Source organism: Scedosporium apiospermum (genome assembly GCF_000732125.1).
Source record: "Scedosporium apiospermum strain IHEM 14462 chromosome Unknown SEQ_SAPIO_0091, whole genome shotgun sequence".
NCBI lineage: Eukaryota > Fungi > Ascomycota > Sordariomycetes > Microascales > Microascaceae > Scedosporium > Scedosporium apiospermum.
This window is the reverse complement of record NW_015971792.1, coordinates 570,763-582,898: the sequence shown is the minus strand read 5'-3', so window position 1 is coordinate 582,898 and position 12,136 is coordinate 570,763. Positions and strand designations below refer to the sequence as shown.

The 12,136-nt window shown below is 53.1% G+C and overlaps 1 protein-coding gene and 2 pseudogenes across 1 annotated transcript; all 3 read right to left on the bottom strand.

The window, feature by feature from the left end:
* Positions 1–2,136: 2,136 nt before the first annotated feature.
* SAPIO_CDS4375 (uncharacterized protein) lies at positions 2,137–3,328 on the bottom strand (the record flags this gene model as incomplete). Its single annotated transcript, XM_016786938.1, has 4 exons — positions 2,137–2,478; positions 2,551–2,707; positions 3,118–3,203; positions 3,302–3,328. The coding sequence occupies 4 exons, from the start codon at positions 3,326–3,328 to the stop codon at positions 2,137–2,139; spliced, it is 612 nt and encodes a 203-aa protein (XP_016643540.1).
* A 3,156-nt stretch (positions 3,329–6,484) lies between these two features.
* On the bottom strand, positions 6,485–7,927 carry SAPIO_CDS4374 (annotated as a pseudogene; the record flags this gene model as incomplete).
* A 2,859-nt stretch (positions 7,928–10,786) lies between these two features.
* On the bottom strand, positions 10,787–12,058 carry SAPIO_CDS4373 (annotated as a pseudogene; the record flags this gene model as incomplete).
* Between the last annotated feature and the right edge of the window lie 78 nt (positions 12,059–12,136).

Below are 12,136 nucleotides of genomic sequence, written 5' to 3'. Positions count from 1 at the left end.
CAGCGTTCCTTCGTAATGCCACTTCGCATCCTTGCGCTGCTGATATGGCCCTATCTCGTACGAAGCACAAACAAACAAACAGCAGCAAAGGATGAAATAGATTCAAGCCACATCACAATGCGTCATCTCATCGTTCCGGCGGCTTTCCTCAGCTTTCAGTCCCAAATGCCATCACTAATTCAGATCAGCACCATCTCGCCTCTCGCCTCGGTGTATTTCATGCACGCTTCCAAGTCGAGAACCAAGGTACCCTTTGACCAGGGATACCCCTCCAGTCCTACCCTATCCAATTGGGTTGTCACATCTCGTGGGGTAGCCTTTGTCCATTTGTCCTCAAGACCCAGAGAAGAGGCCAGCCGGGGGATGCTTCCGGAGGTCATGTGGGTAACATTGACTGGCTAGGCTCGTCTCGGGGCGATCCTACGAAGTTTCAATTACACCAACACACTGCCCCCTGCAAGGAGTAGTGACTGTACAGGTACATACCAAACCATGAACAGCAGGTGAACGGGCTTCTTCAACCCCTGGTATGCTTGTCCCGAACAATCACGACCGCCACGCGGCGATGCCGTCCCGGGCCCTTGGGAGTGGGTCGGTGTGGTTAATGAAAAGAGAACGAAGTACAATTGTACTTCCGAGAAAGGACGACTCCTGCATCGACTCCAAAGTCTGGTTCCATCGTACTGTAGGGGAGCAAAACCATCGATAATATTGTGAGCGAATAATACCATCAGTCCGAATCCCACAAAAATAACAAGGGATTGCGTAGTCGTACGGCTTCTAGAATCACCACCCCCAATCCAAATCGACTCAGTCGGCGATCATGAATTGCTCTCCCATGCCTAAACTGGTGTGTGTTGGGCCATGCACGCTACTCACCTCGCGCCTACGAAGAAGTATGCAGCTCCTATCCGATTGAGTCGAGAGCACGGCACTAGGAGAAGAAGGAACTCAATTCAATGCTATTAACCACGCCGGGAATACCTCAAGGATATATGATGTTGGGAACAGTACCAACTCAACGTCCAGTGTGGGAGGGCTGAAGAGAAGAGGCGACAACGCCTTGCTGAAGGAGCAACAAATCTCCCGGCAGAGAGAAAATCCCCAACTGCACGATTAGTAGTGAGTCCTGTGTGGCCTACCTCGACACTCGTGATTACATCAATGTAATCCAAGAACCGGTAGTGCTATCACATCCCGTCTATCTGTGTAAAGGCCATTACGTGCTACCATTCACAATCTTTGATCATAGGGATCTGTCTTGTCCCTTAGTATCCCTCTTTCCACCTACTCTTCTTTAGTTTTCCCTGGTTCCTACTCTTACCCCCATCTTGGGGTCCATCAACTCCGCGGCCATGGGGGTATGAGTGCCATGGCTATTCTCCCTAGGCGACAAATTCGCATAGAGGTGCTGCAGCTCCCGAGATGGCCGCTAGGTTGCCCGAACCGGAACTCACTAATGGAGTGAGTATTTGTGGATCGAGGGAGATACACGCTGTTGAGGGTATCCGATTGTATGTTCGTATGCTGCGCGTATGGAAGCCATCGTCACATCAACTATGAGCGTTGTGTATATCTCGTTTAGAGGGCCGTCGTTTCCCTGGCTCATCAAGGTTAGGAAGATGATCTCAGCAGGACCAGGCGCATTCCTATACAGGGAGAGAAGTGATTGAGCAGTATGGAGATAGCAGCTAGTACCGAAGGGCTAAGACCTTCCGATCTTCGGTCTTGCCGGACGGCCAATATGATGCATCAGCTAAGCGCTGGGCCCGGGATCAAAGATTGTTCGACGGTACTGGTCAGCTTTCACAGAGACGTGAATGTCGGATTATATCGAACTTCCGGGATCACGAGAGGATAAGCTGGATAAACTGGAACAAGCAATTGTGTAAGTTGTTCTTTTTTTTTCTCTGTTTTTTTTAATGTTCTATTTTCCTCCAGCCTCAAGTGTCATACTACGATACACTTAGAAGGCAGTCCACAGGGTCCCTCTTTGTCCTTGACATCCTCCTGAGCACCACCCTTCCCATTACCTTCACCCCTGCGCTCGGCACCGTTTCCACGCGCCGCACCCCTGTTCACGGCCTCTACAGGTTGCTTCTTACCATTGCTCCGGCTCTCCTCGCTTCCATGTAGTCAACCAAAGTGCTTGGCGGCGGTCTTGTAGAACTGCTCGCCCTGGATCTGGGCGACTTCTAGCTCGGTGGCGGAAGGCTGCCTGGAGCCGTCGGCGGCAGCGAAGGTACCGGCGCCCCAAGCGGAGCCGCCGCGGACCTCGTTGACGTTGCTGAACTGGGGAAAGGTGTGGGCGTAACCAAGAGGGACGTAGATGATGCCATGGTGAGTGAGGGTGGACATGGCGGCAATGGCGGTGGACTCCTGGCCACCGCCAAGAGTGCCAGTGGAGATGAAGAGGCCGGCGAGCTTGCCGTGGAAGCCACCCTTGGCCCACAGGCCGCCAGTCTTATCCCAGAAGGCCTATTTACGAAACCGCGAGTTAGCGCATTCCCCACCTAGAATAGCAAATGCTAGCCTTGAGAGCTCTCTTACCTTCCACTGAGCAGGGAAATTACCATAACGGGTGGGAATACCCAGGAGGAAGGCGTCATATCCGGCTAGGACAGCGGGGTCATCAAGGGTGGGATACTGGGCCTTGGGAGGCGCGTGCATCTTGCCGAGGACCTCATCGCTGAGGGTCTCAGGGATTCTATGATCATGTTAGCGGGTTGTGTGAACTCGGGTTGTGTGAACTTTTGTCTGTGGTGGTGATAACATGGAAATATTTGGTGGAATAATAGAATGACGTCGTTGGCTTGGCGGGGCGGACAAGGTGGGGTGTACGAGAGGGGGAGGCGGGGTTTCCAAATTCGGCGGCCCAGCTTTGCTTGCTCAACGCTCAATGAATTGATTGCCCCTCCCTCCAACCAGGGATGAACAATCCTGATCGGATTTAATTCACCGATCTGGACAGACCTGGGACCAATCTCCTCAATTGGTCTTCGACCAATGCCGCATTCAGCCTGCCTCACCAATTGAACCCAACAGACCTGTGTCCTCGACCGGGATTTCGGGTGTCTCAGGCTCAAGGTTGGACGGATGATTGGGGGGGGACCTTACTGGAAGATATCGGCGGAACCACCAGCCTTCTCGATACCCTTCTTCTGGGCCTCGGCGAGCTGCTTGATGTGGCCATACATCGAGTACTAAGGTTCGCATTAGCATCATGATCTCTCTCGGTGCGGACTCGGTATGCGCTGGTGCCGATCGATGGAAGGCGGGAACAGCTGGGCGATATGCTCACATAAACAATAGCGATCTTGGGAGCCATTTTGACTGAAGAGGACGTTGGGTATTTAGAAGAGAGAGGGTATCTGAGGGTATCTGAGTATGGCTGGGAATAGACGAATGGAGACTGGAGGATTGATGAGAATGATACGGGGAAAGACGTGGTGGACGGCTCGACCTATATAGTTTTCCAACTCGCAGCTCGCATGGATGCCGGAGCTAATATCCGCGCTTGGCCCTCCGTTACTGAACACTTCCCATCGGTGCGTGGATGTGCGTGGATCCCCTTGGACGTGAGAGAATCAATCCTAACGGTCCAGTGCAACTTTACCTCACCCGTGGACAGATAGGTATCCATCATACGACGACTTTTCGTACACTCCGAAGTACAACACTACGCACACAGCTCTTCGTAGTGACATGCCTCCAACATGCAGGGAGGCAGCTTTACCTCGTAGCGCAACTGTCCTGGCTGTACTTTGGTATTAGTGGGATGCAAGATGGTGGATGCAACGTCAGAAGGGAGAGCTTTAGTGCCGGATGTGGGGAGAAGGCGTCCGTGTATCCGTGGGATCGCTCAAATTGTTCGCTTAGGGCTGTCTTTGTAAGATCTTAGACTGTTATTTATAACCAGTAGGTACCCCGTTTGCAGGCCACTCAGTAACGTCGCAAGACGCTGCGAAACAGTAATGGCTTCGACGTGATGGGACCTGACAACAATCCGAACTTTGAACTTCTCTGGTGGCTGCTCTGGTAACTGCTCCTAGCTTCCCTCTCGGCTCTAGTGTAAAGTTTTGCCAAGATTACGAAGTAGAAAACCTCTCCAGGCACACCTGCTGCCTCTGCCGTTACTAGTTACTAGACAATCATCAACTCTCGTTCAAAATTGCCATTGGGTTCCGCATTCATCAATTGATTGGATTATAATCACAGACACCACAATTGTACGTTGTCGGTCTATTGCCCTGGCCTCTAAGTGTCTCCTCGACAGCATCCTGGTCTTGGTTGCTGGCCTAGCAGTGTACGAAGGAATTCCCTTAGTAATTAGTTGCTCTCGGTTATCAATTCATTGGCCCTCGCCTTTAGGTACCAGTTTGAGGTTGATCCTATTGATATGAACTTTATCTGCAAGTCTGCCGCCTTGGAGCAGAGCGCTTAGAGTTTGGTGGAACACACCCTCTCGAATGCCTTCTCCCCTTCCCCTCCCCCCTCCCCCTCCCCCTTTCCGGCCCCAAATGCCCGATGGCATCAAGGAAAAGGATCCGTAGTCGGGAGTGATAGAGCAGGCGGGTGGGCAACGGCGTTTGGCTGCGCATGTGGTACCAGTAGAGGGCAGTGGCTGCAATCATGTTGAATCGACGGGAGGTACTTCAAGTTTGTTCCGAGGGTCGAGTACGCAATTGACACACAGATGATAGCCATGCGAATGCTAAGTTGGAAAGAACCAAGTGCCCACGAGTCGTTAGAAGAGCGGATTTGCGTCCTCACCGACGATGTGGACTCCTTCCAACACCTCCATGTTTCGTCGGCCGTGTAACTTTTAGCCTTCTAGGGGATAATGGAACGTTTTAGCCCAAGTCCCTTTCGGAACGGTCCGATGCTTTGAAGACGGTCCTGTCTTGGGCTGGTTACGTGTGGTTCCCGATATCGAGGCCAAGCTGCGGCTTGCTTCCAGTAGCAAAACCTGATGTTCAATGACACGAGTGGTGACATCAAATCGTGAGAGGAGATCATTGATACAAACTGGAAAAAGTACCTTGGTACTTGTCCATCAAAATTCAATCGCAATTCGTTGTCTGGTCTGTCCCTTGCAAGTTTGCCTAGATTGGCTCATGCAACGACGGATTAGTCGCGCCTGACAAACACCTTAACAATCCCCTCGATGCTTCAAGCTTCCACATCGGCACTAAAGGTGGGGTCAAACCCTCATCCCCTCAACCCTCAACCACACTGCTTGATACGAAGTACTCCGTACTGCAGCTGCTGATGCTGGGTTGATTGACGTCCATTGAGCAATGGTCAGCAACAACGGATTGATCAATCGAGATGGCCAATGGAGACTTTGAAGACTTCAACGAGCACTGCAGTGGGGCAGATGCAATCCTAATGTTGTCTGAGCAGTGGTTGTGGTGGCGCTAAGTGGTTGATCCTTGAGACGAAGCTACGAGGTAATCTGCATCGTTGATCAGAGATTGATCACAACGCAGTGATGAATTAATCAGTCAATGTGGGTAACAAGAGGACTGCGTAGATCCGTCGAGTCGGTGAGGGTGATTATTCCATCCTTACTCACTGGCAGGCGAGGTTTGTTCATACTCCGTATTGTTCCGGACCATCCAAACTCGTCCTCTGAAACGAGCGATGCATGTGATGCGACTTTAAGACATCAATTAACATTGAACTGTATTTCCCAAGTACAATTGTATTATGAAAAGCTTGCTAAGCAGCTGGGAGAGGGTTGGGAGGATTCGGTCGATGCAGATGGCTGAGCCGACACTGCGACGAAGCCATTTTATCTATCTATGGTACCGCCAACACCTTGAGAGACGAGACCTGTAGTATATGTATTGATGCATACTTGACGCAATCGCACTTCTTCTCGTCCAACGAGTCATGGGCCGCCCGATTGTCGACGTCTTAAACAATTTGAACCTGGGATTCCTGCATCGAGACCATGCCTGGCTTAAGCCACCAGACGCCAGACGGCCCCCACAATGGAACCACTCGGGGAGCAAATGGCGCGGGCTGGTCTCAGGCCAGCTGACTGAGCCCTATTCTCCGTTCTCACTTCTTTCGATTCTCAGCTGAAGTTATCGTTGGAAACGGACAAGCAGTTGAACGATCAGCATTTTATACCATCCAAAATACCTATGTACGCAGTCCGCATTTATCTGTTACTATATCATGAACGCTCTATCCTGTCCTAATTGGGTTTGCCTGTAATTGGTTCACTCAGCTTCAGCATCTAGGCGCCGGAGTGTCTGTTCGATTCATTTAGTTCCATGCAAATCAATTATCATATAAATCACCTGTACTCTTCCTGACTTCGACCCCAAGGTTGATCGCACGCGGCAAGAAGATCCAGATTGTTCCTTCGGGATCTTCCGAACCACATTCCTCCGTCAAGTCTAAAATGCCTCCATTCGACACGTCATTGGTCAATGTACCCAATACACCTTCCATCTCTGTACTTTCCGTATTATGCTCTCCAGTTTCGGGTTCTGTTAAACAGCACGATCCGAGCTGCCAGGAACACCACCGCTCCGAGGAACAACCCAGCCGCGCTGTACCCAATGGCACCCATCCAACCCTTGACGCCGCCGGCACCGACGATAGCTCCGGCGATCGGAGGCCCTATCACCACCGCTATTCCCGTCGCGAAGAACAACATGCCCATGCGAGTCCCCACCACGGAGAGGTCCGGCGTGAGGGCCACCGTCGCGCTGGGCGTCACACTGACAAGCCCGCCTGACGAGGCGCCGTAGAGCACCGCGAACGTGATGAGACCGCCGAGCGAGCGGATGCCCAGCCACGCGAAGCACAGCACGGCCGACATGATGCCCGAGGAGAGGAGGACGTTGAGGGTGCCGATCTTGTCGGCCAAGTAGTTCGGTATTAGACGACCGAGGATGCTCCCGACGCCCAAGAAGGTGACGAGGTACGGCGAAAAGTCGGGCGTCGTGATGTCGAAGTTGATAGCGTACGATTGGATGTAAAAGAAGCCCACATAAATGGTCAGGAAGGACGGAAGTATGCCAACCATTAGCAGCAGGAACGGCACGTCTCTCAGGGCCGTCTTGTCAATCAACGACCTCACATGGCCCGGAGGCGGTTTGCGACGCATGCGCATAAAGAACACGGGGATGATGGACAGCGCTAGCATCACGAATGCCAAGACCCGCGTCGCCCATCCAAACCCGATTTTGGGTATAAGCTTGCCGAGGAGAATGGGAAAGACGGCGCTCGCTATCGGCGATCCGGTCGAGGCAATACCCAGGACGAAAGACCGCCTCTTGAGGAAATACTGGCTCAGAATGGCGGCCGAGGGCAGGAAGACAAGTCCGCATCCTAGACCTACGCATATTCCCTGGGCGAGAAGCACCTGCCAGTACGTTGTGCAGAGCGATGTCATGAATTGGCCTAGGATGATGAGAAACAAGCCCGCGCATAGCATCTCTCGGAAGTATCCCGCATCATATGCGGGGCCGGCTATGGCGCCGACTAACATGAGCAACGCTGCCTGCAGCGAACCCACCCATGAAAGATCCGATGCCGAGCGAGATGTTAGAAGCTCGCGTTGGTAGTATGTCTGGAATACACCGTAGCTGTTGACAATGCCCCAGGTATCCACCGCGATAACCCAGGAACCTAGCACCTGGAGCCATGCTGTAAGGCCGCCGTCGGGGACTGGGTCGTCGTCGTCTATCAATTCGGCATTTTCGACTAGGCTCGGATCGCCCTCTGGGCCGAGCGATTCGGTGGAGGCCTGCCGGACGCTCGGTGCTCGATCGAGTTTCGGAGGATCCGAGGTTAATGAGATATTGCCCTTCTCATCGGCGCCGGACGAGTGCGGCTCTGTTGTCCATGTGCTCTCGGGGGTAGCATGGCTTAGGGCTATCTCCTTCTCTTCTCCCGACCGCATGAGCACTTTGGATATTTGCGAATCTCAGAGGCCTCGAATATATAAAGAGCCGCAATTACGGAGGAAATTATCAACGGAGACGGAGAAGCAACGACAGTCCGCAACGTCCAAAGCTACGTTGATGATGGCGGCCTGGAAGGAGGGAGAAAGCCGAAGGTGTGAGCTCGGGAGCCAAAACAATACCAGGTAAGAATGCGAGCCTCTACTTCGCAAGTTGTGGTGACCTGCTGCTGGGCGATGAGAGTGGCGATCTTGGTACTTAACCCGATTACAGGCTTGGCAAAGAATGGGTAAAAGATTTTCTCGATTTTAAAGAAGATTGTTGAGGTTGGTATTATCTATCACGACCGCTGCCCGTAGAACCACAAAGTAGAAGGATGAGCGAGGTGGGAGAATGGAGGAGAGAAAGGCTCCCGGAGGATAATAAAGGGAGCATGGATGGACGAAGCCTCGGAAGTTGGGTTCCCCCCTTCTTGTAAGCTATGAACTCTGGATGACGGTATTCCTCTGGCGCCGAAGCGCGAGCGAGCGCGAGGCACGAAGTGCATACAACCATACGCTACACCACAAGTAGGTGCCGAGAAGAGGACCCGGTCACCCATCAATTGATATTTTCCACCCCCACCTGGTGTGGGTGCCGAAAGCCGGGGCCCCAGCATCGAGGGCACTTTGTCGATGGCGGAACACCACTAACGCCCAAAACGGAACCCTGGTCATCCTTCCGGCGCCGACGATAGCCAGGGCATGCCTTCAGGCCGGGGGACGGCGGATTCGAGATTTTCAAAGGAGAATTACGAAGTAAGGAAAAAAAATTTTTAATTAAAAATAGAGAGGCAGGCTGGGCTGATGGCGCCTACGGAGCGCAACTACGAGCTAGTGTATAACGGGCTCTCTGAGCAGCATTTGATCAGATCAACAGACTTACCGTTCTGGGACATGGTTAGCGAGGCGGATAGAGCCTTCTAAGCGGGGTTCGGCCTTTAGTGTTGGAAGCAATTGCATTATTAATTCAAAGTGATGGTGAGTGTTGCATGTGGTATTGGACAATCCGTAGGTTTAGATCATCTGGCGATGATTCGCCATTCACTCATTTTGCTTGGCGCGTGTTCGTGATGATGCCGTGCTCATCTGTGACAGGTACCAGGCATGGGGTTCTTGTCGATCGGATGGATCGAGCTGGTGATTACTTCGTATCTTCGTCCTGTGCTTTGTAAGCTCCTCGACTCGTTCCTGACGTGCATGTGGGTGGATTTGCGCGGCGCTGGAGTGCGGCCGGTGGATAATACAAAAGAACAATGGACGGGCGAGGGAGAAGGACGTGAGTAAAAGTCGGTGAGATGATGGGCTTGAGGCTTGAGGGGTGCAAACGATGGGTGACGCTTCTTGCTTTTCTTTCTCCCTTGGTGATGTTCATGTAGCTCCGAACCACGGGCCGAACACCCAACATCCAGCAGCATGGTCACAATTGGACTAAACGGGTGCCTGGCAAATCAGAAGGGTACGAAGTAAGGATGGGCATGGGCCGTGGTGCAGGGAAAAGCCCGTGTTGCGGCGGGAAGGATCCGAGACGCGGGGAATGTCAAGGGTTGCAATAGGAAGCGTCGCGGCCAAAATGTGGAGGAGGGGGGAGGAGAGGACGGAGGGCCTGCCAGCCTCGGTTGTTACCTGTGAGCGATGGGGTGTATTGAACTAATGAGACAAGTGGTATTTTTGTGCCACTTCTAGAATATCGAATCTCGCTCTTGGTTCTTGATGCGAACTTTGCATGGATCCTAACCACCTATCATTGATCAGTCGATGGCACCCAACCTTGCCCCTGGAGGCGGAAGTCAGTTGTTAATGGCTTTCTCTCCTTTGGTCTTCTTATCCCTGCTCAATTCCGTTCCTCTACTCGTGGCTTATCTATCTCAACGTCACGCGGCTGCAACTGCAAAGCCCCAGCTACGTTGCCCTTTCGTACTACGAGAATTAAGCATGTTCTGATGGGTTATACTAGAGTAGATTACACGACATGAGCAAGGGGCAAGAGAGAGGAAACGCCCCGAAGGTATACGCATGTAGCAACTCGAGCAGAGAACCAAGCTGGATGAGTGCTTGTGCATTGAGAGTATCAACTCTGATGAACAGCTTTATGTGCCTGGACTGAGCGTGCTCCGTCTTGTTGATATCCGTGTTCAGTAGAGTATGATGAAGGGAAGCGAGGTTAATAGGTAACCCTCCAGGAAACGAGAGTCGACGGTTTACTACATCGTCGTCCGCGCTATACGAGAAGCGAGTTTCTGGCCCCCGCCCCGTTCAGATTGGTTGTCAACTAACCATCATCCATCGATAGACTTTGTACGAAAATGGCCCAAGATCTGAGATGTGCAGCTAACAGCAGATTGCGAGAAGGGGATCGCCTGAGGCCTGAGGACCGGAGAATCCACATCACATTCCAACATAAGCCCGGAGGGTTTGACTCTCCGTTCCTAATCTCCGATGCTTTCTCGACATGTTCACATCAAATCTCTCTATATATAATAACATTAGCTTCCTTCCTAGCCTAGAAAACTCCCGTTCCGCCCATGCAAATGACCCCAGACCCAAAAGCCATCAAATTATTCCTGCCTCTGCCAAATGCAAAATATGGGGGGTATTCCGGGGGCAAAAAAGATGCTGCTGCCATGCGGTAGGGGGCGCAACGTATTCGATCCAACAAAAACAGAAAATACATGAGATTCGTTTCCGAGTTCATACGTCATATACGTCCAGATACAATAAACCTTCCTCATCCCACCATATTGATGGGATCAAGTGAAAGAAAGAAAATAAAAGAAGGGGGCGGGGTGGGGCGAGGGAAACAGAATAACATCAACAACATCATGATCTCGTCGCTTGGGTTGCTGCTGGCTGGTCACCCAACGGCTCGATGACAATCTGCGGTATTCTGTTTAAGCGGAGACTGGGGAGTTGCGGCACACCATCCACACCGCGGCGAGAGGTCCGCCTCTCCCTTGTTTCGTCCTCATTGCCACCCTCTCCTGCCGCTTCCTCCGCACCTTCTTGGGCGGCGCGGGCCTCGGCGGGGTGAGGTCCGCCGGGATAGCCCGGAGGAGGCTCGGCGATGGGTGTTGTAGTGCCAGAATTATCACCATCCAGCGGCACATCCTCGTAACCGGGCGGCGAATATGGAGGCATCCCGGAATCGCCGACGTCAGCTTCCGCCATTGCAGAACCGGCCGAGCTCGCCCTAGACCTCCGCTGCTGAAGGCTAGGTGATGGGAGGTCGCTGTCTACCGTCAGGACGGACGTTCTCCTCCCCCTATCGTCGGGCGAACGGGCACCCGATCGATTCGATATCGAAATGCTAGCGGCGTCCGAGAGGAGGCCGACCCTCTCGCTTTCCGTACTGTTGGCCCGGATCCTCGTGCCATCGTGGCGGGCGACACCGATGTCCGCATACTGCACGCTCGACACGGTACGTTGGCGTTGATCTCTTATCCGGTTGTGATCCTCGCGGAGCACATTGACAACCGAGTTATTGTTGGCGGCGCGGGCCTGTGCGCGAATGGTCTGCAAGGCTACAACGTCGTTCCTCTCCCTCGCCTCGCGACGCAGTCTTCGCCGCTCTTCCCTCTCGGCGATCTCCTGGCGCCTCGCCTGCCGGATTTGATACATGGCCTCCATCTCCTCGTCGCGCAGGGCCTCCAGGTCCTCCTCTGTCGGCAGCTCCACGACGACGTCTACGCCGTCCCTCTCGCCTTCGCGGGCGATCACCCGCTCCGTGCTGGTAGGATCGGGTCGATACGGGGGTAACGTCATGACCGAACGGATCGATGTATTTCTGTCGGGTCCGGTTGTGCTATCGTTTCGTCTCCCAGAGCCCTGGCGCGCAGCGGAATGAGCAGCGGTGCCCCCTCGTCGGCCGGCAGTACCATTGGCATTCCCCTGGCCTCCGGAGGCGGTCTGAGTGGAAGGGTCCTCAGAACCGGCGGGATGATATGATGTTCCTGAAGGTGATAATCGCCAGTTGGACCAGAGGCGTTTCAGGAAGGGCGTAGGTATGTATTTCGGATGGCTATGACGCTTGCGGAGGGTACGGAGAGCTAAGAGAGCGGCCGTAGCAATGATTACGAGTCCCACAACGCACATTAAGACCTAGATGCAGAGATTTTACCACGTTAGCAGTCTGGGGACGTCGGCAAGGGCAGGCATGGGAATGTCTTAGGC